At 43.6% G+C, this 27,848-nt stretch overlaps 1 protein-coding gene across 2 annotated transcripts; it reads left to right on the forward strand.

Annotated features, from left to right (window-relative positions):
- B3GNT2 (UDP-GlcNAc:betaGal beta-1,3-N-acetylglucosaminyltransferase 2) lies at positions 1–27,798 on the forward strand. 2 transcript variants are annotated; one of them, XM_047067665.1, is made up of 3 exons: positions 1–166; positions 11,772–11,910; positions 25,255–27,798. In XM_047067665.1, exon 3 carries the CDS (start codon positions 25,264–25,266, stop codon positions 26,455–26,457), a length of 1,194 nt encoding a protein of 397 aa, XP_046923621.1. In that variant the 5' UTR covers positions 1–166; positions 11,772–11,910; positions 25,255–25,263; the 3' UTR covers positions 26,458–27,798. The 2 variants fall into 2 exon arrangements, with proteins under 2 accessions (XP_046923621.1, XP_046923620.1); XM_047067664.1 differs by lacking the exon at positions 11,772–11,910.
- Positions 27,799–27,848: the final 50 nt, after the last annotated feature.

A 27,848-nucleotide genomic window follows, 5' to 3' on the forward strand; every position in this document is an offset into this window, starting at 1 on the left:
CGTTGACTTCCCCGCCGCCGACACCACTGGGCCGCCCGTCGCGGTGCAACGCATGGAGCGTGAGCGGCGGCGGTCGCCGGGCTGAGCCGCGCCGAGCGGCCGGGACGTGGATGTGGCCGGGATCTCCCGCCCCCGCCCCGCTGAGCAGGAGCTGCTCCCGGACAAGGTACGGCCGGGCGGGTGTGCCCCCCCACCCCCCGCCCTTCCCTTCCCCCACCACCTCCCCAAGCCCTCTCCGCTTCCTTTCCATCTCTGCTCCCGGCTCCCCACTGCTCCGCACTGACCCGTCTCCCTCCCAATCCAGATCCTCGCCGGTTCCGGCTTCGTGCCGGCGCCCCAGAGGAGGAAACCATTCCTGGGTGGCTCCCGCCGCATTTAGGCGTCCCCCGTTTCCTCCACCTTTCTTACCCTACAGGAGGAGGATAACAAAACCAGCAGCAGCGTGTCTTTTGAGTCTCTTGCCCTATTCCACCCCCACCCCCACGGGGCCGGGGGACATTCCCCCCTCCTCGCTGCACCCCAACTTCCGGGGGAGCCCGCGCTGGGTGATGCAGGCATTGCGAAGCGGCATCTGGGGCCCGCGTCCTCACCTGGCTTCCACGGGCGGTTTGGATAGGGGGCTGTGCGTGATTTCGCTCTCGCAACCCTCACCCCACCCTCTCATTGCGCTGGTCTCGGGTGCCGCATGGGGAGATCAGGTGTTTTGTGAGCCAAATAGCCGCCAGCAGCCGCTCCCCGCCCCCATCTGCCTGCCGCTGCCACCTCCGGGTCCCCAAAGGCTGGTTTCTGTGAAACTTAGGGAGAACCTTTCGCTTTGACCTCTAAAAAAATGTTTCACGCCGCCCGCGTTGAATGATTAACCAGGCTACTTGCCTGAGACCTGGGGAGGGGGATGGGTGGGTGCTGCCGGGAGCGTGTAAGGCAGGCCCTTGCGAAACCCCTCGTTGGAAGGGTGGGAGTGGGGGCGCGGGGTGGGACCCCGCTGAGGCCGCGGGCGGGGGTCCTGGAGGCTGTCCCGGGACGGCAGGCGGACTCTTCTGGAGGCAATAAAACCAAGTCACCTTAATTTCCAGAGTACGGTGTTTTGCACTTAGGGCAGGGGAGCCCCAGAACCCATTATCTCCCCACACGTGTCACGGCGTGGAAGCCTACCTCTGAAAATAATACATTTTAAATCAGGGCGAGGAGGCTCCCTCTCCTCCTTAAAACGTAGAGATGGTATGTTTGTCTTTGCTTCTCTACCCTCATGGCCTCGTGAACCTTCCCAACTTCGTAGAAAGATAGTTTAGGACAATTATACCATATTCTCCTGCCCCTCCCTGTTGGAGCCTTGATGTAGATTTCAGATTGCTAAACCAGTTGGTGAATATGGGTGTCTACTTGTTATAACAAATTCTTCCGGTGTATTTTGCCTCGGGAGGTGGCCAACGGAGTCAGGATTGGGACTGGGAAGTAGGGGAGACCCGAGCCTAGCCCAGTCGAAGGGCTCTGGAGCCCAGCTGTCTGCTGGTTGCACCCATGCGGATCTGACAGCTGACCCCGGTGGGAGGACAGACAGGGTCGGGCGGTCACTTCTTCCCACTGCTCTAGTTCTCACTTCTCTTTCGTTTGAATAGAGGTTATTAAGCCTGGTGGAATTTGGGAGAGTGTTAGAGTCCCTGTGCTCTTAAATCAGATTAGATTTTAAGACGAGGGAAGTGCAGAACCCTATAGAACTCTCTACAAGTAAAGCTTTCTGCTCTGCGCAGCCTTTACCAATGCCTTTATCTTTGGATCTAATGTTTGAAATTACAATGTTGAAACTTTTCAGTTTGAAATGCTCTTTTCCCTTATGGCCGTATCCTAATAGCAGGGGCTCACTGCTCTTCATTTAGTTTTTGTGCAGAGGACATGTGTATGATGCAAGACCTAATTCTCCAGAACAGTTCAAGTTCCCACCCTCTCTGTTCACTGGTCTCGATTCTGCGACATACTGTTCAGTGACCTAGGGCAGGTTTGATCATCCCAGCCTTATTTTCCATAACTGGTTTTGGGGATGGTAACACCTGCTCCACCAGATTGTTTTTTAGGACAGATAGGATAATGTTTACCGAAGTCCTGGCTCTGCATTATGGGAGTTGAGCACTTAATAAGTGGTGGTCATTGTGTAATCAATATAGAAGTTCCTCTAGGCATCAACTTCCCCTTTACCAGACACAGTAACTGGGAACCATTCAGATTTGTCTGACTGAAATCAGCGAAATTTGGCAGATGGAGATAAAGCTTTTAAAGTCCAGGGAATGAAGTAATCTTTTGATGAAAATAAACATATGCTTGTAAAAGTTATGATTTTTTGGGGGTTGCTGATGGATAGCTGAGTAATGGTTTGTAGTTTTGAAGAGTTCCTTGTTTAAAAAAAACACAATTTAGATTTTTCTGATTCTAAGATACTACAGTTTTGCTAAAGTAGGAAAATGGAACTGATAATTCATGGTTGATTTTTCACTATACAATGTGTCCAAATGTGTGCCTTTTTTTAGAGGTACATTGGGAAAAAAGGACTTATATTAGGAAATGAATAAGAATGTAAAAAAAATGGATCATTCTGCTTTACATGATGCATTGTTGGTATAAAGCCAAGATGTTGTGGATAGAAACGTGTGGGGCTTTTTCAGCTGATGCTGGAATAAGAGAAAAGATGAATCCATTGTTTCTTAGAGAAACTTTGAAAAGTTTTAATGTTTTCTGGTAATGTTTTTGTGTTTGTTTGTTTTGTTTTGTTTCTTTTTAAACAATAACTTAAGGATCCTGACCAGTGCTGTGAATGTGCTGAAGCATACTCTGTTCTTAACATACTGGGTCAGGGCTTTTAATTCTTTCTAACTTGCTTAATAGCTACAATATTAACTTTACTTAGTTTTTTTGACCGTTTGTTGAACAGTTTGTTAAAGAGTTTAAAAATTAATAAATGCCAATGTATACTTTTATAAACATTAAGATTCTTGCATCTGGGATAATATTCGGTTATATAATCTATTGCAACATGTCCACTCATGGTGTATAAGTTACCAGTCGTGAAAAATTCTCCTAAAGGCCTTTTGGTCTTATATGCAAATGATCAGGGAGAAGTAAAATCATTTCAGTCAATTGCCTGGCAATTTTAGTGTATACAGAACGTTAAAATATGAATTAAATTGGGCTGTGGCAATTTGAAAGTTAGGTTTCCTGGCTGACACAATTGAAAGTACCCAGTAAGACCACAGCACATATACCCAACAGGTGTGTAAGATACAGCTGTCTCCTGCCCCCACCCCACTCCCCGCTCAGGTGGGATAACTGTCACTAGGTGCTTGCCAAAGATATCTCCAAATTGTAGGATGAATAAATTCCTCTCTCTGGAGAGGCAATTACTGTTTGAATAAGATGTATCTGTGTGTGGTATAAGACTTTGAGAGAATTGATGTAATGATTTCATCATCACCTAGCGGTGATGAGGCTTTGCTAGTCTGAACAGAACTTCAGTGGGAAGAACTCGTACTTACTTAATGGAGAATTTGTTATTAGGGCATATGTGGTACAGTAACTTTACTGCTGGAAAAAGTTAATTGTATGGACCAGTTTTCTGTGTGTTAGAACACTAAGCTGAGATTTTGCACTTATTATGTGTGGCCCCTATTGTGAGCTTTATGTTCTTTGCCCATCAGCTTTGGCCTGCCTGCCTTAATTTTTGTAACAGAATTCAAATTTCTTTTGAGAGTTAGCATTATTGATAAAGTTATAACATGTCTTGAAATATTTTGTGTAATTTTAGCTTTAGGTATTTCCATAGATAACTTGGTTACAAATTTTCTGTGCATCTGCGAACATTGTATTCTGATGTGGCTACAGAGGGGAAATTCCTAGTAGCCAGGAAATTGATACTTTCTACTTTTCATTCTGTGGCATTTAAAAGCAGGTTTATTGTTCCAGTGTCTTCACTCTGATGTGATTAGGATGTACATTGCTCACCAGAATATTTAAAAAAAAAAAAAAAAAAAAGATTATCTGAGGAAATCAATTCTAGAGTGTGGCCGGGTCTGTCAGTGGCTCTGTGGTGGTTTAGTGGTTAAGAGTATGAACTTAGAGTCAGATGAGGATTTTTAAAAATTGTTTTAACTTGAGAGATAGCATACAGTAAAGTGTAAAGTGCCCTAATACTATGTACAGTTCCTGAATGTGTGTCCACCACCTCGCTCAAGAAGTAAACATTTTCAGTGCCCCAGAAGGTGCCTGTGCCCCTTTCTAGTCTGTATCCACCCGCTAGAGGGAACCGTTATTCTAACTTTCATATCATCTTAGATGTGACTCCTTTCATAGAGATTGATTTTGCCTGTTCTTGAACTTAATATAAGTGGAATTACAGAGTCATACAGTGTCGAGTCTTTTGTGAAACAGACCTGGTTTTGAGTTGCATTTCTGCCACTGTGTGACTGTGATTCCTGTAACTAAGTTACTTAACCTCTCTGTGTGTTTCTTCATTTGTGAAAGGGGGAAGATAAAGCTCTCAGATTTACTAAGAAGATTCATGTGATCATACACTTACAGTATCTAGCATTGTGTTTGACATACACTTTCCTTGTCGCCCTTTTATTTCTTTCAAGGGATGATAACTAAAGCAACTATATCTTTCTTGTTTTAATATGCCGTTTCATTATAAAAGTTATGTTGATCTTTTACTGGAAGTTAGAAGCCAAGTCTTTGTTGATTTAATATTTTGTTGATGTAGCTTTCAGCTTAAATAAGACGTATTATGTCTTAGTAATTGATCTCCTATTATTTTTAATTGACATTTCCTCTGTAAGTCATGAAATGACAGTCATTGAAATGTAGAGCTGATCAGTCACTTGCGATCACCTGCGTTGAATGAGCTGTGGTGCAAGGAAGACAGTTTACACTTGATTATGAAGTCTATGGAAGAGTTTAGATAAGAGGCAATAGTAAGTGGCCAGGATATCCAGAACAATGTTTACTGCTTTATATTTTGTGAAATAATTGTTTCAGAAGTGAAAGCACAGGACCAGTTGTTATGCTCAGATGATCGCGTGCTCAAACCATTCAAAACATTTTCAGCTTCTGTAATCTTCCTGGCAAGTGGCATTATATATTCAGTGGTCTCCTGTTCTCAGTGTTTTGGTGGGCTTTTTGGATACTTTCTATTTTTGGAGACATACTTTAAATGTAACTTGGGTGGTACTCTGGCATTCTTTCTAAAAGACTTTTTCCTTATGATGTTTATTTAGGGAGAAAAATCAAGGTCAGGTAAAGGCAAATAAAATTAATGCCACCATCTCTTAACACTGTAACGACTGTTAACTTGGTTTGGATCCTTCTACGTTCTTTTCTTGTATCTGTACACTTCTGGACGGGGCTTATGAAAAACACATTGCTGATACTTTAGGCAAATTTAAAACAGATTGTGTGGCCTGCCTAGACCTGACAGGGCAGGAGGCTTTGAAGGCTTGAGTTCAAATCCATACCCAGCCTGGCCCCTACTTGTGGCCGTACCATTGTCAGGAGTGCTAGGCATGCAGTCCCCCAACACTCCCATCAGGTCCCCTGTCCTCCACATTATAGCAGCTGAGAGCGAAAATCTGTCCTTGGGACCCCCTCCCCCTAAGACCTCAAGATGATGTGTAATCAGATGAGCATTTTATTCACTTGATCAGCATGCATTAACTGAGCACTTAGTGTGTGCCTAGCACTGTCTTTGGCCCCATGTGTATTCCTAGATGGTCCAGGCACAGTTCTTGCCCTCAAGTTAGCCGTCTGTGGCACCTCTAACCTGGAACCCATGAAAGAATGCTCTTGTAGAGGTGCAAGCAATGTGCAGTTTTGGAGGTAGCCAAGAAAGGCTTCCTGAGGAAGTGGTATTTGAACTTAGCCTTCACCGATGAGTTAATAACTTTTCAGAGAAAGGAGAGCAAAGGTATTTCAGGCCTGTGGTAGTGTGTCAGAGAAACAGCAGGTGATTTCATGGGTTTAGAGGTCCAGGTGTTTAGGAAAGGGTAATAGGACACGGTGCAAGCTCAGTGACCATGCAAAGAAGTGGCACTTGATAGCTAATGGAGGTCATGGGAGCCATGGAAAGTTCTTGTGGAGAGGATGTGGTGACATCTCAGGGTCAAGCTTGCATGTAGGAAGATGAGATGGATGCAAGGCAGGTGTGATTATGGGCCTGGGTCATTTTACAGCCTCCTGATGGGGAACCTTTTTTCCAGTTGCCCTACAACAGTGTATTCTCTGAAAGAAGGTGGAGGAATCTTTACAATTGAAATTACTTTATATGCTTCTTGACACAGTAGCTCCTACTGCCCCTCAGAATAAAGCCAAAGTTCTTCTGTTACCTACGAGGCTGTTGGTTCAGTTTACTGCAGTGACACTGGCCTCTGTGCTATCCTGCCTCTGGCATTTGCACTGGCTGTTCTCTCTTTCTGGAATTATCATGCCCCACTCCTGCTACCTTCTCGCTGAGAAGAGAGGTTTTGTCTGACTGTCCTTATCCTTATCTGTACTGTCCTTTATATTTGTGTAAGTTCCTATCAACCTTATGGTAATTGACCACATAACTTTATTCTTAGCTGTCTGTTCATTAATTAATTTTTTAAAAATGTTTTTATTTATTTTTGAGAGAGAGAGCATAAGCAGAGGAGGGGCAGAGATAGAGGGACAGAGAATCCGAAGTGGGCTCTGCACTGATGGCAGTGAGCCCGATGTGGGGCTTGAACTCATGACCTGCAAGATCATGACCTGAGCCAAAGTCGGACGCTCAACCAGCTGAGCCATTTGGGCACCCCATTATTTGTCTGTTTTAAATACTACTCAGTTAAAATATGTGCTTGCTACTTGTTGAATTCGGTCACTTCATCAGTCTTTCTGGGGGAAATCTGAGGGCCCAAACCAGGCCAGGGATAGTACAGGATTAAAGTGTGAATATGTGATATATTTGAAAGAGACTGAGAGATAAAACCAGTATAGGGAAGTGTGAAGGGGGTGAGCTACAGATATAGGTACATGGGGGAGCTTTTTAACATTTAGGACATTGGAGGCTCTAGTGGTGTCTCAGAGGGTCCAGGGGACAGGAGCGAGGGAAGACCCAGCAATATAGGCTTAAGCCCAGAACTGTGGAGAGCACCAGTTTTGGGGCATGGGGCCAGGAGTAAAGCTGCCAAGATGCAAGAGAACCAGGAAGAGAATCCAGGTTGGGTGGTTTTGAATTTGAGGTTGGGGGGAGGGGGAAGCAAGGATGGTGGTCAGCAGTGTTAGGTGCTCTGGGAAGCCAGGAGAGGCTGAGGACTGAAGATTCTAGAGGATGAAGGGAATTGCAAAGGTCCGGGCATATAAAAGGGCATGACCAGGAGCAGAACCTTTTCAGAATATTGGCAGAGAAGGGAAGGAGAAGCTTGCACCTGGAGCCACTGGGAGGGAGAGTTCGAAGGTGAAGGAGAAAGTGGAGATCCACCATTGATACACGGGACCCCAGGGGAGCAGCAAGGGCTGTCACAGGGGATGGTAATCTTAGGAGGGCTGGGGAGTGACTTACTGTCAGGGGGAGAGTGGTCCTTGTGGAGAACTTGAAGTAGATTTTGGTCCCAGGGCTGACTTCAGGGGAAAACAAAAACCAAAAAACCACACACACACACACACACACACACACACACACACACACACACACACACCCCTTTGTAACCATGGCAACCCAACTTAGCTTCTGTTTCCTCCCCCACCCGTGCAAAATAGGAAAAAACCTGCACAGCCAATCTTACATGTTGATTGTTAAAATCCAATGCCATCATGAATATGAAAGTGTTAACACTCCAGTAAGGTTATTTCTATGCAGCATAAACTTGATAAGGCTTTTAATTTGTGCTTCAGAATTCTGTTGGTGTTTATTTTCTTTGAAAAGCACTTAACATCCAAGAGCTTCTCTGAACTACTGCTTTTGAGTCCTGATCAGAGAGTAACACAATAGTGGTTTTAAAACAAACAAACAAACAAACAAACAAAACAACCTTCAAGTCTGGCTCTAGATTGTTGGGAGGCCTAGTGACGTTTTTAGAATCAAATATATTTGTTTCAGCACTGAAAGGGTCAAATTGGGTTTGTTACAAATACCATCTTTTCTAAATATTTAACATTTGGAACTAAAGAAATGTATTTTGCATTTATTATTTTATGGCTGAATTTGACGCTTATTTATAAGGAACTTATGTAGCATTTATTCTTTATAGTAAATGAGATGTAGCTATTTTATTTTTCTTCCCATCACCACATAAGGAATTTATTTTCTTCAAATGAACTTAAAATATCTCTCATGAATACTCCTATTTTTAACTGTTTCTCTTTTGAATTTTTTTCCTTAAGGTTCTGATGGAGCTTTTATAAAAAAAAAAAAAGCTCTTTATAATGGAGATTTCAAACTAGTACAGATACAGAGAGTGATATAATGAAGCCTCAGGTGGCTGTCACTGGTTTCAGCATGACATTTCTTTTTTCGTCCCTGCCCCACGCATGAGTGGGAGGCTGTGTGGGCAGCACCCAGAGCGGGAGGGCAAGGCCTGTGACACCTCCAGCTCCTCAGTTGGACAAGTAGAAACCATGAGAGTGTTTCGACCCCCATGTCGAAACATGGGGCTCCCCCATGTTTTGCCCCATGCGGAGCGAGAAGTGGGCAGAGGGTGGACGTGGATTGCTATGGTCCTGATATTTCCAAGTAGATGACAGCCTGTGACATGTGAAGGTGACATTCACAGATATACTTAAAATTAGATGATTTAAACCGCTTGGTCAAAGAGGCCCAGTTTCTAAGCTGTTCTGTCCTGTGCTCTTATATTGAGCAAACATGTTCTCTTTTATTTTGGCAACATGAATTTTTCCTGGCAGGTGGCCAAAGAAAGAAGTGTTACCATTTCGTCTCTTTAAATATGTGGACCTGAGTTTTGGTTGAACATCCCCCCTTTTAATAGAACATTTGGATAAAAGGCCAAAATAATTTTTGATGATAGGTATTTTAAATCCGTATGACTTATTTTGATATCTGAAAAAGCAACTTAAAAACAATCCTCAGGCTCCTTTTAGTAACTGTCTTGAGATTTAACATTAGAGGAAAGGAGAAGAGGCAGGAAAGGGAAAGGAAGCTAGGGGAAGGGAACTGAGGGGGGGGGTGTATTTTGCTTGTTTGGTACCCTGTTCTGAAGTTGCCACCCTAGGGTCACTTGTCACTAGAAAGGTTGTCTACTGGGATGAGGATGGTCCCTGACTCTGGAGAAGAGGTGGCATCCCAGGGGAGCCTGGTTTAATTGGACATTCCGTGTGTATGTGAGGAGCAGCACCTGGCATTCACTCTGTGTGGTCGGTTTGCTTTCTCCTCACAGCTATAGCACATGTGTGGTGGGCGCCTTGGTCCTGCCTCCCTCAGGGTTGAAGAAAGTGGGGTCTTGGCTCCCCTGACCATTTGGGCTGGGAAACACTACTGGGGTTGAGGAGTGGGCTCTAGGTAACTAGTTCCTGGTACTCTTTTTCTTTTTTTTAATTTTTAAAAAATTTACATCCAAGTTAGTTAGCATATAGTGTAACAACGATTTCAGGAATAGATTCCTTAATGCCCCTTACGCATTTAGCCCATCCCCCCTCCCACAACCCCTCCAGTAACCCTCTGTTTTCTATATTTAAGAGTCTCATGTTTTATCCCCCTCCCTGTTTTTATATTATTTTTGTTTCCCTTCCCTTATGTTCATCTGTTTTTCTCTTAAAGTCCTCATATGAGTGAAGTCATATGATATTTGTCTTTCTCTGACTGACTGATTTCGCTTAGCATAATACCCTCCAGTTCCAGCCACGTGGTTGCAAATGGCAAGATTTCATTCTTTTGATTGCCGAGTAATACTCCTTTGTGTGTGTGTGTGTGTGTGTGTATATATATACATATATATATATATATATATATATATGTATATATATATATACCACATCTTCTTTATCCATTCATCCATCGATGGGCATTTGGGCTCTTTCCATACTTTGGCCATTGTTGATCTTGCTGCTATAAACATTGGGGTGCATGTGTCCCTTCGAGACAGCACACCTGTATCCCTTGGATAAATACCTAGTAGTGCAATTTCTGGGTTGTAGGGTAGTTCTCTTTTTAGTTTTTTGAGGAACCTCCATACTGTTTCCAGAGTAGCTGCATCAGCTTGCATTCCCACCTGGTACTCTTTTTGAGAGCCTCCAGTTTTGGGGGGGATCCCGAGTGCCAGGAGGTAAGATAAAATACAGTGTGCACTGAGGGAATAGAGGATGTCCTCATGGAGGAGGTGGTGGAATTTGAACCATGGCCTTCAAGGATGAGGGTAGGATTGAGAAACAGAAGAATGAACATTTCAGGCTGGGGGAAGCTAGCATGAGCAAAGGTGTGGGTAGGAAGGACAGGAGTTGTTCAGTTGTTGCACAAGGGTGCAGGTGCCCAGGAGTTCTCTGGGAGGGGACTTTGAGGGTGACATGCTTCGATCTAGGATGGTCTTTGTGAGAGTGCTTAATGTCGATGGAGATGCCTACCTCCCTCTACCCTGCCCATGCCAACCACACAGTGCCATGCTTGTCTTCAAGTTTAGCGGCAACTGGGATGAACTTATGGGCTGGGAACCCATCTGGGTTCCCAGTTTCTGCCACTCTCCCTCCATTCACTCACCATCTTGGGAACCTCAGGCCAGTTTTTGGAAGCGATTGACTTATCTGTAAAGTGAGGATACCTCGGTGACCGTTTCACAGGACTGAGTATCCAGTTGGGCCCTTGGCATGCTTCCTGGTACGTGGACAGTGAATGGGTAAGGGCTGGTATGCAGTTGTCAGTTTGTCGTTAAAAGGAGCGTCTGGTACTTCCAGCCCATTCCTTCCTTTCTTGTCTCCCCTCTCCCCTCCAAGATATTAGATCTGTTGATTTTTTCTATTTTAATACACCGTCATTTAAATCTCTGCCCATGCCAATTCTGTACAACTTTCTGTGGTTTTTATGCATGTTGTTAGAGTCCTGGAGGCACAGTAACTCATGCCCCTTGGTGTCACCTTCATTGTAATCAAGGGCAGATTTTCTTTACGAAAACGTGGCACTGGAAACCCTCATCGTAGCAGCCAAGAAATCGAGACTTCCCAAGGCAACTTTTCAATTACTTAAAACAAACACAATGCATGTCATTGGTGTTAAATATTAAAGTTACAAAAGAAGTCTCATATGATATACACAGTCTCAGTTTGCAGCACGTTCAAATAACGTTTTCTTGTCTTGGGGAGGTTATCTATTTATTTTGGAAGGAAGACAGATGTAAACTTTTATGTTGCAGGAAATTGATGGACATGCTCTGAAATTCTGCATTTTGTGGGGACAAGAATTGCCAAATATAATTTAATAAAATCGGGAAGGGCAGTGGTTGATCTGAAAGTTTGTCGAGCTTGTTGGGAGTGACGTAGGTCAGTCTCTATGCCACATTGGATTTGGCTGTCCCGGTGCTTAACATTAAAGTGATTGTTTTAAAATAAAAAATTCCTACTTCTGTTTGTGGTCAGTTATCACAACCCATGGAATTAAGTGGTGGGCAATGATGTAATTTTGAAAGTTAATTTTAAAACTTTGAGGAGAGTCAACTTTTAATTTTGTTAAGTTAGTCTTTAAGTGAAAATTTCATGTATTTTACTATGTAAAATGCCAGTAATCTCTTCTCCAATACTTACATGAAAATATCCTTTCTTATTGATTTCATCAGCTTTTCGTTTTAAGTGTCTGTAGACACGAGGAGTCCACATAGCAGGCACCAAATTACCTCCTCCCCTCCCCATCTCTGTTCATCAAAATTGCCAAGCCATGGCCGATGGCCTACTTACTTCCAGAAGCATTTATATAAGGTCAGTTTGATAACTTCGTTTATATAATGGGATTCTGTTTCTAGTCCAATACTGTAATTTATGCCTGTGCATTTTTATTAATTTGTAATTGTCTTTCAACCCTTGGGCCTATGTTTGTTTATAGATTTATTTAATCATATTAGACTGTTTCCTGAGATGTTTTTAGGTGATGTACTGCTTCTGATGAGTGAGGGGTAAGGCATCGAGGAGGAAAGCACTGGACTTGGAAAAGGCTTAGGACCCTTAGGAAGAGGACTGACCTGGACTGACAGATAGCCGGGGGGCCAGGTAGGGTGCTCTGGGGGTGAGGGTGGGGGTGTTGGAGATGTAGGGCCTGTGTATGAAAATTATTCAACCATGACTTGTTTAGAGTGATGTTGATTCTTGATCATAAGGACCAAAAAAATAAAAAATTATAGTTAGTCCTTGTTTCTTTACTGCACCTCCCCTTTTATGTCCTTCTTTTCCTCAGATTCATTGACAAAATAGCAATATATTGTCTGAGTGGCAGACACGAGAGATACAGAAATTAACATGGCCCAGCCCTTGTCCTTGAGGCTCCCACATCCTGTGGGTGTGTCAGACTTGTTAGCAAGGAGGTGTGGGGAAGTCAGATAAATATGTGTGTTAGGGGTTCCAGCAGCAAAGGGGAAGTACCACAAACATACCCAATGGGAGGAGATCAGGGATGGTACCACTCCGGGCAGTGCTGGGGCAATTGGCCTTTTGGCCTTTTTGTTTTTTATGTTGAAGTCCTAGCACTGAAGCTGTAGACTATGAGAAAAAGACTTTGTCCCTGACAGTAATTCTCACTGCTGCACTCACTGCCCTGATTGTTCCTGTGGGGATGTCGGACAAGACGTCCTTCTGATGCCTTCATTTCCTCTTCTGTAAATGAGTTGATAGGAGTAGATGAGCTATAAGGCCCCGGAAAGGAAAGTTTTAACAGCTTCTTTCTGATAACGAAATTGGTATATGATCTCTGTGTGGAATGTGTGTGCTTGTGAAGGAGAAACCCAGTGAAAGGCTGAGTGGTACAGTTTTGTGGTCAACGTTTGCTCTTTGATCATCTCTTCCGGTGAGGGCTGGTGTCCTTTCCTCTCAGAGCTGGGGGAGTGGAGTTCTGGGCCAGATTAGTTCTGTGCACTAACCTGTAGCAGGATGGAGGGCCGTGCTGGGATCCCTCGCTTCAGGCGGTGGTGCTAGAGGGGAAGGGAAGAAAAAGGTCACATTTTCTCTGTGTAAACAGCTCTCACAAAAGAGTTTGCCTGGAGAGTATGTGATTAGACCAGTTTCAGCCCCTGCCAGTCTCTCATTCTATAGCGTGGGTAAATTCCTCACACACATCTGCAGGGACCTCACCCCTATCAAGGAAGGTGCTTACACTACCAGACCAGGACCTTTGGCACCTCAAACCAGTGAACGGTTCCCAACAGGCGATTTTGTCTACAATGCTGCTTTCTCATGCTGATTAAGATTTTCATTCCTAAATTATTTTTTTTTAAGTCCAAGCTTATCTAGGGATTCTTGACATCTTGAGCATCAGTGTTGTGTGGTAGAAAGAATAAGAGCTTAGTCTTAGGGTCAGGCTCCAGGGTCCAAATGTTGGCTCCACTGGGATTAGCTCCATGACCTCAGACTAATTGCTTCACATTTTTGAGCTTGTAGAAGATTAAATGAGAGGAGAATCACTGACATAGGAAAAGGAGAAAGGGCATGAGGAGTAGGAAAACCAAGACGGAAGCATATTAAAGTGTAAATTAAAACAAGGAGATGTCCATTTTTTGTAAAGACTAAAAAGGACAGCGTCCACAACCAGTGGACCACATCAGTGTGGCTGGCTCCATGCTCTTAAGTGTGCAGTGAAGATAAACGAGTTCTGACCTTTCTTTTTGGTGGGGGAGATGGATGGGGAGGAGAGGAGAACAATTTGATTGGTTTCTAAATTATTTTAAACATTTGTGTTCTCTTGGGGCACCTGGGTGGCTCAGTCAGTTAAGGGTCCGGCTCTTGGTTTCAGCTCAGGTCATGATCTCATGGTTTGTGAGTTTGAGCCCCACATCCTGGGTTCTGTGCTAACAGTGCAGAGCCTGCTTGGGATTGATCCTCTGTCTCCCTCTCTCTCTGTCCCTCCTCTGCTCTAAATAAATAAATAAGCAAACTTAAAAAAAAAAATTACGTTCTCTCTGTAGTTTTTCCAAAGGAAATCCTAAGACAAAAAACTTGCATTTATGAGGTTGTTCATCAGGGTTTTTTTCGATTATGTGGAAAATCATGAACAACTCCTTGGTAGTGATTGATAAGCCAGAACAAATACCCATGTTCCCACAAAGCTGTATGAGAGATCCACCGATAGAAGACTGACTACTCAGATTGTGCTCTTTCCCCTGTGAACTCAACCTGCTTTACAGAAATTAATTTGCCGTGAATGCAAAAGTCAGCTGTATTTGTCATCAATGTGCACATCCAATTTGAGTTCTTCATTTTTCCTTTTTTCATATTCCTGTGATTTTGCCAGTTTTCTTTTCTTCTTTTTTTGTAAATAGCGGGGCTGTGAAAGAAAACACATTCCTACAGTCTCTCCAGCAACAGCACTTGTTAAGTTAGGCGTAGGCATGAGTCATCCTCTTCCAGCAGAGAGGCCCTAGGCCCACCAGCACCTACTTCCTCTTCCCAGTGTGGCCTCGGAGCCCACAAACTGGCCCCACTCAGTTCCTGCCTTGGCCTCTGCTATCAGCTAATGGACTGTCATGTATTTGTTGCCTATCTACCAGTTCACTGTACAGGGCCCATGTTTTATAACAACCCTTTGCTCCCAACTTCAGACTCCAATAAAAGTACTGTAGTTGGAGATGAATTTGGGTTGGTGATCTAGGGATCTAGAACTTGTGCCAGTTTTTGTTTGTTGCCTGATATGTGAAAATGGATCAGGGCCTTTAAATATTTTTCCTTTGCCTTGTATAAATTGAGGCTCTGAAGAGGGCGTTGCAGAAGAGTAGGATTCTCCTTCCTGGATCCCAGTGTCTAGAACCAGACTCCCCTACAGAACCTGCTGGTTTTCTTGCACTCCTAGGTACCTACAGGGCATGGCTTTTTCCAGCTCTGGCAACAGTGGTAGGAAGGGGAGCCTGGGCCCACCCCAGGCCACTGCTTCCCTGGCCCCTCTCATTAGCCCCATGTATATTCTACTGAAGCCCATGGTCATGGTCATCTAGTGAACTGGCCACCCGGTCTTTGTCCCAGGCTGCAGCCAGGAGCTGCTCCTGTCTAAGCCGTTCATTGACATGCTAACCTGCCACGGAAGGGGGTCTCCCTACTTCCTTGTTCCAGCAACATCCTGGACTCCCTGTGTGTGGTGACCCCCTCTCCACCCTCGTTCTCTCTGAATGCCCACCAGCAGTCTCAAAGGTTTGTTTTCTCTCATCCTCCTGATGGGGACACCACGTGTTCCAGGCTTTGTGCCTGCACCCCAGAGGGTTGTTCCTGCTCTCCTGGTGACTAAACCATCTCTGGCCCGGGAACCTGGGAACTTTTCCGCCATCCATACCTTCTCAAATAAGCTCTGAAGCTGTCTTCCACGTTTGTCCTTTTCCTGGTACTTTTCATTTGCCAGAGACTACTCTGTGGAGTTCTGTTCCGTCCTGTAGTTACTCACTTACTATATTCTTAAACTTGTGCTTAAATTATTGTGTGGTCTCTGCCTCCTGGTTGGACCCAGACTGAAACATATCCCGTGTAACCCAACGAAGCAGAAGGATGAGTCAGAGAAGTCTCGGTGGCCCATTGAGAGCGTGCCAGATAACACTGTTTGTGCGAGGATCCTGCAGCTGCCAGTGGAAGTACTTACCAAGCCATAGCCACGTCCAGCTCTTAACAAGGGCTTTCAAGACACGTGAAGCTCCACAGGAAGTGACTACCTGCACTTCAGTGTTTCTTTTCTAAAATGATTTCCTGCCTTAGGGAAGTGGGTGCCCTCAAATTGTAAGTCTGTACTAAGGGCCTGCCTTCCTTTAGGGTTCACCCTGTGCCTCACCATCACGGCCTGGATGGTGGTAACAGTTCTTCCCCCACTTGCCCACTCCCCACCAGGAAGGGGGTGTGGAGGCTCCTCTGTTTTGGGATAGGACAGAGGAAGGGTCTGCTGCAGGAGGAGGGATGGAGCCCTCACCTGGAAGCACTACTGAGTCCCGTGCGTGTGCATTCCCATGCACAGGATGTGCCCGAAGCACACCCACAAGTATGTTGCCTTTGGTGGGTCTGGGGCTGACTGTGGGAGATGGGGGGCTGGGCTATAGTGTCCACCCCTGTTTACTTCTTCAGATCTTATCCTGAGCTCTCAGGTTTAATATGGGCTCACTACTTCTGAAATTCATCTCTCTCAATTCTAGAAAGATCCTTTAAATTTTTTTCTGTTGTACTTCAGTGTTTTAAAAAGAGAGACAGATTTATATAAATACGTGTGTGTCATTTACCAGCGTGCTCATACATGATTTCCCAGTGTCCTCTCTTTGGAGGAGAGGTATATGTGTTTAATGCAGTTTCTACTCAGTGAACTTGGCCAGATGACCAAAATATCTGTCCATTCAGCAAATGCGGAATGACTTTCAGGTGCCACGTGCTGGGGTAATGGTGGCAGAGTGTGAAGACTTTGATCATGCAATATGCCCAGGTGTAGGCCAACATGATCAGGAGAGGATGCCCTAACTCTTGGGAGGTGGGTGCTTCAGCCAGGAGGTGACACTTGAGCTAATTTGGAAGGAGTAGAAGCTCTCCAGCAAGGCCTAGCAAAAGGAAGGCACTCTGCAGATGGCAGAGAGAAGCTGAGATTTTCTGGAAGAGAAGTGTATTTGCTGTGTTTGGATGTTAAAGTGTGGATGGTGTTGGGGTGGGGGCTGTTGGCTGGAGATGGTTTGAAGGGAAGCACAAATAGTTATGAAGTACCCTGGCTGGGACCAGAAGGGTGTGTGAGTTGGAAAACCGGAGGACTGAGGCTGGTGTTTAGGTTGGGACATATCACTGGGTAAGTCATCTTGTAGAAAAGGGGGAGAAGCCCTGAAGCCCTGAGCTCCAGCTCTGGGAATGGAGAAGAGAGGAGTTTTTTATTTTATTTTATTGAAGTTTATTTATTTTGAGAGAGACAGGGAGAGAGAGAGAGAGAGAGAGAGAGAGAGAGAGAGAGAGAATATCCCAAGGAGGCTCCGCACTGTCAGCGTGGAGCCTAATACAGGGCTCGAGCCCATGAACCGGAGCCGAAATCAAGAGGCGGATGCGTTACCAACCGAGCCACACAAGTGCCCCAAGGAATTTTAGAAGACAACACAGTTAAGGTTACCCTTTGAGGGAGCAGCAGCCTGGTGGTGGTGGTCTGACCACACCAGGGGAAGAACATAAGCAGGGAATGTGTGTTTGTACAGGGGGCTGAAGACTGGGTACTTGAGGAAGAGGGCATATTTGGGAGCATGGTGAGAAATAAGGTGGCAGGCTATCACAGTGGCTGGTGGCAGAGCCTGAGCAGAATAGAGGAGAGGTGATGGCGGAGGTACAAGTCACATTATGGAGGTGGGTCCACAGGACTGTGCTCCTTGGTTGGATGTGCAGAGCAGGAAGGGGCAGCAGTTTGAGGTAATACACCCAGGTGCCTGTGAAGTTGATCCATTTTAAATAGGGGGCCTGAGAAGAGGGACCCCACAAAGCTTGTTAGAAGCTAATATCTGCAGTTAACTGAGTCAACTTGAGATCCTCAGTCAACCTGTGATCCTCCTTTTGGAGGTGATGTTTAAGGCAGTGCATAGACAAGTTCCTAGAGAGAGCAGATTTATGAAAGGGGCAATGAAATGTGCTTAGTGTTGGAGGAATCAGAATCCTTGAAGGAGAACTATGGAATGCCCATTGAGTGATAGACAACTGGTGTGGTAGGTAATTTCATCCCCATTTTACAAATGAGGAAACAGAGAGGTCAAGTAACTGCCCAAGGTCACACAGCTAGTAGGTAGCATAATCAGAATTTAACTCTGGGCTGTTTGACTGCAGATGCCAGGCTGACCTTCAAAAGTGAAAATGGATCTGGGACATTTCTGCCCTCAAACATCTACCAGCCTTGTTTTATAACTACATAATCTTTTACATTGAACGTCTAAAACTGTTGTCAGTTTTACAAAAAGCAGGGTCAAGATGGCCTCTGGGAGGGTTAATTCCCTGCCATCATTTGCGCATTTTCTTCTTCCTTCTTTTCTGAAAGTTCTGTACATGTTTATTTGAAGAATGAACTTAGTGATTAATTTTATCTTAAATGACAAATGCCACTTGAGGAAGTCAGCCATACCAGGCTTTGGGGAACTGTAATCACTTGGGGACCAGAACATGTCCTGCCAGACACTTTCATGTATAATGTTGCCTGTGGGGATGTGTAGGTGAGCACATTCATCATATGTTCTTTTCCCTTTTCATTTCAAACATGAAGTACTAATATTAATGACTGTGAACAAATTTCCTTGAATTTAGCCAGTAGTTTGTTCTATGACTTAGAGATTAGAAAGCAAAGTCAAAGACACATGTTCTCTCTCTGTGCCAGCCTCTAGGTTATGGGGGAAGTCCTGGGCTTCCCTGCCCCAGCCCTGGCAAGAACCCAGGTCAGGCTTCTTGTTCCTATTAAGGAATGGGTTCTAGGTCTGGCCCAGCTCTTCTGAGCAGCTTCACTCAAACCCTTATCACCCCACTGTCTGCATGAGTGCTAGAAGCTGTTCTCTCCCCCAGAACCACTTAGCTGCAAACTGTCCCTGTCTCTGTTTATCAGAGCAGAGCCTGGAAGGGGCTGGCAAGGACTAGGCAACAGATGGGAGCAGCCTGGGAGGTAAGGATTTAGGAAAGCCATTCTTGCCAGGGTTTTGGAGGGTGGGGGAGAGCAGCAGCCAGCCAGAACCATGTGCACGTTCTCCAGAGAGTGTATGTGTTTCCCCTGCCCTCATGATATGGCAGTGGGCTTGGGCTCTTTCCCCCGTGAAGGGGTGTGTGTCTGGTTTGTGCAGGAGAGTGAGCAGGAAGCAGGGCCCCCTGGACACAAAGGCTGCTAGTTCATACTGTGGTTGAATCAAGAGCTTGAAATTCCAGCCTCCTTGCCTCAGCCTGACTGGACGGGGATGGCTGCTCATTTTATTTAATGGTTACACAAGAAGGTTTCCTTTATCTTTGACCTTGGGAATACTGGGGTGAGAATGTAGGGCAGTCTCAACCACAGGTTTTGGGTCAGGCCTGGATATGATTGCTTGCTCTAGCCCTGATTAGCTATTGGTAGCCATCTCCCTAACTTGCTTGAGCTCCTTGGTTCCGTGTGTGTGTGTGTGTGTGTGTGTGTGTGTGTGTGCGCGCGCGCGCGTGAGGGGGGGGTTGGAGAGAGAGAAAAGAGAAAGAAAGAGAGAGAGAGAGACTGACTCTCCTTGAGTTGGAGTTCTGTGAGAATGAGCCCTCTTGGCCACAATAAAATGTTTTCTGGCCAGCACTTTGTTTCAGTGTTTCTAGGGCTTTCAGAACTGGAGGCAACCTTTTAGGATGATCCACTTCAGTGGTTCCCACTCGAGTGTCCATGAATGAAATACTGGGATTGCTTGGACTGCATACCGGGAAACAAAATGAGGTATATGAGGTATTTTGTCCAGGACTTAGTTTATAGAGGAATCAAGGTTACTTATTTACCACCCTGCCTCCAGTATCTGACTTTGACGGATGGTAGTTTTGTAGGTTAAAGTGTATAAATGAAAAGCTTTAAAATATTTAATAACTCTTAAGGAGATTAACCACTGAAAGTAAGACTAGTGTCCATTAGTCATAACCCTGTGTGGCAGCATTCATTTGCATCATGGTTTAACCTTCAGACTCTGGAGCTGAGCTGCTTGGGTTTGAACTAGTGTGACCTTGGGCAAGTTCAGTCACCTCTCAGAGAGTATCTGCCTCATAGGATTGCTGGCGCCTGGCGGGTACCTAACTAAGTATTCAAAGAAAGCATATGTGCTCATAGAAAGCATCCTTTCTAATAGGTGACTTCAGATAAAGAGCACAGGAGATGTGCAGGTGGGCTAGGGGTGGATGTTGTGGCAGAGCCTCTGAGGAACACTGTGGGGTCCAGTGCAATGATATAGAGACTGTGGGACTGAGGCCGTGACACAGGATAGCAACGTGGGCTTCATAAATGGGAACCCAGTCTCAGGAATTTTGTGTGATATGCTTCCCACCCCCATCCCAGGCAGTCTGGATGTTGTGGTAAGAGGCTATTCAAGGAGGGACATGGTGTGGCAGTGTTAAAGAATGTTAAAATAACCTATAATCCTACCGCCCCGATGAAACCAGTTTTGTTTTCGTGTCGTATTTTATCTGGATTTTCACATAGTTTAAGCAGGGCCTCTCTGCTATTTTGTAATCCGTTTTCAGCTAACAAATACATTTTTCCTGTTTCTAACTTGCTTTCTAAATATTTTAATTGCAAAATAAAGAAGAAAGTTGTTTTCCGTTACACAGAACCAACTGAAGCATTTTAGAAATTTCAAAACTGTTCAGTCCTTATTGGGAGCACCAGGTGAAAGGCTAAGGTTGTTAGCATTTGGGATTTCTTCCTATTTCTGTTACTCATAAGAAAAATTCTGTGTTTCACAGTCAGAGTTGTATAACATCTTGCCCAGCTTTGGGGCAAGTTTTCTTACTCAAATTCTTTTTAAGCAATGTAACTTCCTGCTCAGAAAAGGACACGTATTGGTTTTATGTCTGTAATGGGAATATTTAGTCAGATATTCAGAGAGCTTTTTCCCACAGATATTTTTATGGGGGTCACTGTTTTGTCCTCCTTTCCATGAACTTTGGTTTGTAGTAAGAGTCTACCAAAAGCAGAGTTCTCATGAGAGGGACTGTGCCCAGGTCACAAATGAAAGATGACTTTTAAACTTCATGGAAAACTATAGTTGAAAATCTTGGTTTTCCCATCTTTTTTTCTCAGGTTGGAAGAAAACGTCCTTTAGCAAGTAGTGGGTAAGCGTTAGCCTGAGCTGCATGTTTGGGAATTTGGACAAGTAAGGCTGGCCCATTCTCAGAAGGGGGGCTGGGAGCTTCTAGGCACTCGCATTTCCTTTTCTTTGGAGACTCTTAGTAATGATCAAATGTACCTTGGTACATTTGAGCTAACAAACAGAGTTTTCCTGTGCTTTGGGTTTTTTTCAGTCTTGAGCCAGCCCTCGTAACCTTGCTGTTGACCAGGGTCAGATTACAAGAATGTGGCTGTGCCTTGTAGAAAAAGGAGGAGATCCAAAGAGCCCTGGATTGGAAACCGAAAAACTGTATCCTCTCACCCTTGTCACTTAACTCTTACATAATATTTGGGCAGCTCAGTTAACCCTCTCTGAGCCTCCATTTTTCTCACTGTTAAGGCGCTGTCCTTTCAGCTTCCCTTAGGGGTGCAAATGGGAAATGGGCAGGAAAATGCCCTTCAGCCTGGAATCCTTGAGCAGATGTAAATAAAGTGAGGATGGTGTCCCTTTGAGAGCCGTAAAGCTCTGTCTTGCCCGAGGTGGTGGGAAGTCCTGTCTGGGTCTTGATCATGGAAATAAAAGCCTGAATTGCAGTGGATGAAGTTGGGTGGCAAGCCTGATGTATTCCTCCAAATATTCCCGAAAGAAGGATGGGTGCTTTTCGTGATAGAAACTTCAGAGCATCACTTCAGACAGACAGTTATGGCTGGACACCACATAGCCATAACCCTGCCCCATAACCTGGATGTACAACCAGCTCATGCAGCTCATTTATCTGGGATCCTCTCCCATCTTATTCACTCTGAATCTTTCCCTAGGAAAATTAACTTAGAGGTTCACAACCTGCTATGTAAAGTATTGTGCTTTCCTTTTTTCTTCTTTAAACTGACTTCTTTTACTCTGGAAATTTCAGAAGTAGTCTACTGATATCCATATTCCTTTTCTGAGTTGAAAATGCCTGAGTTGAAAATGTAGTTCTAAGTTCTGAGTTGAAAATGTAGTTAGCTGCCCCATAGTGCGTGCTGTTTTTTTCTTGAGTACCTTTGAAATCTTTGTCCTCATTGTAGTCTTTCTCCATTCACCCTCATACTTTTCCTTATTGCCCTTCCTTCAAGCTGTTTACATGAAGTGCCCAAGATGTAGAGATCAGAGATACTGGGTCAAATGCTACTGTAGCTGTAGGAGAGTTATCCCAATTTAGAGAAAATTGCTTGTTTTTGAAAACTGTTTCAATTTAGAAGCCAAAAAAAAGGCAAAACAAAAAACAACCCTTAAAATTACGATTTATTTTCTAAAAAGATGGCAATTTCTTTAACTGTATGAGGTACCCATGCAAGTATATTCTAAGTGTCCATTTGAGTTCTCTTGTCCTTGCAAGTAAGGCCCAGAGTAAAGGGGTTTAGGTTGCCAAAGATGTATTGGACTGAGACCTTCAGTTTGATCATTAGGTTTGCCCAAAAGCTCATTTTAAAGGAGCTAACCTGAGGAGGGTGTGGACTCTAGACCTGGGTATGGGTGTTTGAATTATTCAGGTTGTGTGTGCCTTGGGGCCCTTTAAAACTGGAATTAAGGAGTAAGGAATGTCTTGTGGTTTTTTACTACGTTATCTGGAGGAAGTTTATTTAACAAGGCCCTTTCTTGGTAGCTCAGTGGTGGGGTTCTGGAGGGGTAGGTAGTGGTTCAGAAGGGAGGGGAGATTTGAAGTGGGATGGGGGCTGCTTATTGGGTGAGTTGGGGGCACCCACATAACTTGGTCATCTGCCATGTTTTCTAGATGTGCAAAAGCTTTAGAAGTATGGGGTAGGGGCCATTGTGTGTGTGTGTGTGTGTGTTTTAATATACTTTATTTATTTTTTTTTTTTTTGAGAGAGAGAGAGAGGGGCAGAAGGAGAGAGAGAGAGAGAGAGAGAGAGAGAGAATCTTAAGTAGGCTCAATGCTCATTGGAGACCCAATGTGGGGCTTGATCTCACAAACCTGGGATCATGACCTGAGCCCAAATTAAGAGTTGGACACTCGACCTACTGAGCCACTCAGGCGCCCCCTGTTGTTTTTCTTAAACACCTTTTACTTCTTTGTCTGTAATCAAAGCTGTTGAGCAGTGGTAAACAGAAGCAATTGGTATATGTGCTGCCGAAGCGAGCACATAAACAGAAGCAATTAGATGAGGACCTACTAAACAGATTTTAAAAGACAAAAGAACTTGTGAATTCCAACCCATCTCATCTGGGCTGTCCAGCATGTGATAGCTTCATAGCATTCTCAGCATAACAAATACTTTTACCTTGGGACTATCTGTTAGAACCCAGTAAACTTAAATATCTTCTTATATTAAAAAAAAAATAGGGGCGCCTGGGTGGCTCAGTCAGTTAACTGTCTGCCTTTGGCTCAAGTCATGATCTCACGTGGTCTGTGAGTTCCAGCCCCGCGTCGAGCTCTGTGCTGACAGCTCAGAGCCTGGAGCCTGCTTCAAATTTTATGTCTCCCTCTCTCTCTGCCCCTCCCCTGCTCATGCTCTCGCTCGCTCGCTCTTTCAAAAATAAACATTAAAAATTAAAAAAAAATAATAAACACTATTCTTTGAAATAGGCACCCAGCTTTGTTTCTAGAGGTCAGAGGAGACTGACTAACTACCCTTTGATTTGGTGGCCTTGGAACCTGGTTGCCTTGGCTGGGATTCCAGCTCTGCCTGTAACAGTTACTTCTTTAAATCTGTTTCCTCAGGTATAAAATGGGAATAAAGGTAACCACACCTACTTCATAGATTCACTATATCAAGTAAGGTATTACACAGTGCCTGGGACACAGTACTTCTTAGGAATTCTTTTCTAAGGATAGATTCTCAGTGATAGAATTAACCTGGTAAGAACATTCCTTGCAGTGTATTACCATTCCTATTTTTTTGGGTTGTCAAGTTTATGCTTCTTGTATAAGTCATCCATCACAGTAGTGCTCGAACTCTGGAGTTATATCCCTGGCAAATAAACTATTTTATTGCTCTTTCTTCTGTTGCCCACAGCCTGAAATCTATTTTTGGCCTTTGATATTTCACGAAAATGTCATTTTCATTTCCCTTTTTCATTTTGCTATGAACAGCAGAGATCTTAAGTATGCAATTTGAGTTTTGACAAATGTGTACATCCTTGAAACCCTCATCCAGGCCAGGATATACATACTACATTTCTGTTCTCTGGAAAGTTCCTTCCTGCCCCATTCCAGTCAAAACCTCTATCTCTATCATTTTCAGGTTTTTAGATCCTAGGTTAATCTTGCCTTCTTGAACCTAACATATATGGAATTTGAGGTCTTCTTTAAAAAAACAAGAACAAAACAAAAAAAACCCCTAACATTTCTTTGTTTGTTTATTTTAAGTAATCTCTGCACCAAACATGGGGCTCGAACTCACGACCCCAAGATCAAGAGTAGCATGCTCTACTGACTGAGCCAGCCAAGTGCCCCTGTGGTCTGTCTTTCATGCACAGTGTACTATTGTAGCTAGTAGTAGTTTTATTGCTGGGGGTTATTCCATTGTATGAAATACTACAGTTTGACAGTCCGTTCTTCTGTTGGTGGTATTTGGGTTGTCCTCAGTTTTTGGCCAGTAGAATAAAGCCAATATGAGTCTTGTCATTTTGTTTCTCTTAATACTCAGTCTCATCCAACTCCTAGCCCTGCAACACTGGCCAAGCATCTTAATCTCTCTGCCTTGGTTTCCTCATCTATAAAAGTGTGGATTGAGAAACAATTCAGGGTTGGTATTAACATTTTCTAAAAAATGAAATAAAACAAAATAGAAAAAAATCTGTGGATTACACGGAAACTCACACATTGTAACACACATGAATACAGTTCTGTGTGTGAACTGGGTCACAATATAAAATGTATTTGTTATGAATTGTGAATGAATCAGTTTGCAACACACTGGTTTGTATGTGTGTCCTTGTAAGCAAGGCAGTTGAACACCTGTGGGGTTACTTAGTAAATGTATATCTTTGCCCTCAGGTGTCTAAAACAGCCACTCTATTAACAGTCACTTACGTACTGCTTGCTGTGGGCCAGCTACTGTTTTGAAAGCTTTTCATATGCAACCATTCTATGAAGTGAGTTATTTTCCCCATTTTATAGATGGAGAAACTGAGACATCAGTTATACAACGTGCCCACAGTCACAGAGCTAGAATAGTAGGGCCATGATTTGAACCTAGGCAGTATGAGCCTCGAATCTGTGTTCCAAACCACTATTCCAAAGAAGATAAAGACAAAGAGGCAAGTGACATATGTCAGCAAATGCAGATTAATAAGTACCTAATTAATACAATGCTCCTCCTTTTTATTCCAGATATGAGAAATGAGTGTTGGACGTCGAAGAATAAAATTGTTGGGTATCCTGATGATGGTTAATGTCTTCATTTATTTGATTGTGGAAGTCTCCAAAAGCAGCAGCCAAGAAAAAAATGGAAAGGGGGAAGTAATAATACCCAAAGAAAAGTTCTGGAAGATATCTGACCCCCCTGTGGCATATTGGAACAGAGAACAAGAGAAGCTGAACAGGCGGTACAATCCCATTTTGAATATGTTGGCCAACCAGACGGGGGAGGTATACGGGTTTTCCAACATAAGCCATCTAAATTTTTGTGAACCTGACCTGAGGGTCATGTCAGTCGTTTCAGGTTTCAGCAATTTGCCAGACAGATTTAAAGACTTTCTACTGTATCTGAGATGTCGAAATTATTCACTACTTATAGATCAACCGGATAAATGTGCAAAGAAACCCTTCTTGTTACTGGCTATAAAGTCCCTCATTCCACATTTTGCTAGAAGGCAAGCAATTCGGGAATCTTGGGGCAGAGAAACCAACGTGGGGAACCAAACTGTAGTGCGAGTCTTCTTACTGGGTCAGACCCCGCCAGAGGACAACCACCCGGACCTGTCAGATATGTTGAAATTCGAGAGTGAGAAGCACCAAGACATTCTTATGTGGAACTACAGAGACACTTTCTTCAACTTGTCCCTGAAAGAAGTGCTCTTTCTCAGGTGGGTGAGCACTTCCTGCCCAAATGCCGAGTTCGTTTTCAAGGGCGATGACGATGTTTTTGTGAACACGCATCACATCCTGAATTACTTGAATAGCTTATCCAAGAACAAAGCCAAAGATTTGTTTATAGGTGACGTGATCCACAATGCTGGACCTCATCGGGATAAGAAACTGAAGTACTACATCCCAGAAGTTGTTTACACTGGTGTCTATCCGCCTTATGCAGGGGGAGGTGGATTCCTCTACTCTGGCCACCTGGCCCTGAGGCTGTACAATATAACCGACCGGGTCCTTCTCTACCCCATTGATGATGTTTATACTGGAATGTGCCTTCAGAAACTCGGCCTCGTTCCAGAGAAACACAAAGGTTTCAAGACATTTGATATAGAAGAGAAAAACAAGAATAACATTTGTTCCTATGTAGATTTGATGTTAGTACATAGTAGAAAACCTCAAGAGATGATTGATATCTGGTCTCGGTTGCAAGATGCTCATTTAAATTGCTGAAATATATACAAACTAAGTTTTGCATAGAAAGACATATCTTGAATAGTTCCCATGTTGTGTTCTTTCACATTAGGGGTAATACCTATGTTAAACCATCAGAACTGCCTTCATTAGTAGTATCCATTTGAGGGCCTCTATACCCTCTGGTGTGGTACTTTCTGGAGAGGGAAAGCAGAAGATTGTTAACTTTTCACAGAGGATATGCTGGGAAAATTGGTTCCAGTCCTTCCTATGGCTAGTGGCCATTGTTTCCTAATTTGCCTTCCTTCTTAGCTGAAATCATTTATGTTTCTGGAATTTCCGGGTTTAGGTTATTTATGTTTTGCCCTCATATGAGAGTATTCTTCCTTTCCATTATAATGACTGAATTATCTGCAACTTAGGTGTTTATAGACATGCTGGCTACAAAGACCTTGTTATACATGATTCGGTGGTTTTTGTTAAATGCAATTCCATTTATTTTCATGAAATTTGGATGAATTTTTAAAATCGTCTACAAAAATTAACTTATGTCAAAATTTCCTGCCACCCCAACAGTATTTTCTTGTTTTAGTAGGTCAGTTAATTTTGCAAAATGAGAATCACTGTGTGACATTTATCCGGTTTACCTTGTTACATGGTCTTATGACCGTCCTAAGGAGAAAGCTTAACTGTCCTGATATTTGGTTTGCTTGGTGGTACCGTGATAATTCTCTAATTTTAGTATTTGAAGATCATGAGTATGATTCCATAATGGCCATCAAAAGATTGAATTGACCCTGGCAGCCATATTATGCTTAGGAATTTTCGATGTGGACCAGGAAGGCATTTGTAATTTCTGAACTTCAAGTGAAAAGATTGAAATTGCAGACCTTCTCGTGAACGGATTGTCAGTTTAAAACTCCGGGATTCTATTCTTGCCATATTTCCACATGTCACGTATACAAAATTATTCTGAGTAGTGACTGCTTCCCTGTCTCAGTGTAGAAGTGCCTGTGTTTTTATTTATTGTTCAGATCAAAGACCAAAACATTTTCTTAAATATATTTTGTGTAATATTTTATTTGTATACAGTGTTGTTGATGAAATATTTAACTAGAGCATGACATTTTAAGTGTTAAGGTGTAACATATGTTAAATAAAGCTAACTGTTATTTTTGAATTTTAAAATTTGGCTTTTTTGGCGGGAGGGGTCTGTGAACTACTAGAGTTGAGAAAATTCTGCCAAACTGTTGCTTACATATACTATCTTGTAACATGCTTTCTTGAAATATTTTTGTGTTTATAGAAATGATGCTTCTTACCAGATGTGATACTGGGGATTGTAAGATGATGGAAATAAAGTCACTGTATTTTTACTCATCTTGTGTCATGTGTAATAATCTATGATCTCTTCTGTTTCCTGTATTTGA

Source organism: Lynx rufus, unplaced genomic scaffold, assembly GCF_022079265.1.
Source record: "Lynx rufus isolate CCGP_SWC_20201006 ecotype Redwood Valley unplaced genomic scaffold, mLynRuf1.p SCAF_8, whole genome shotgun sequence".
Lineage (NCBI taxonomy): Eukaryota > Metazoa > Chordata > Mammalia > Carnivora > Felidae > Lynx > Lynx rufus.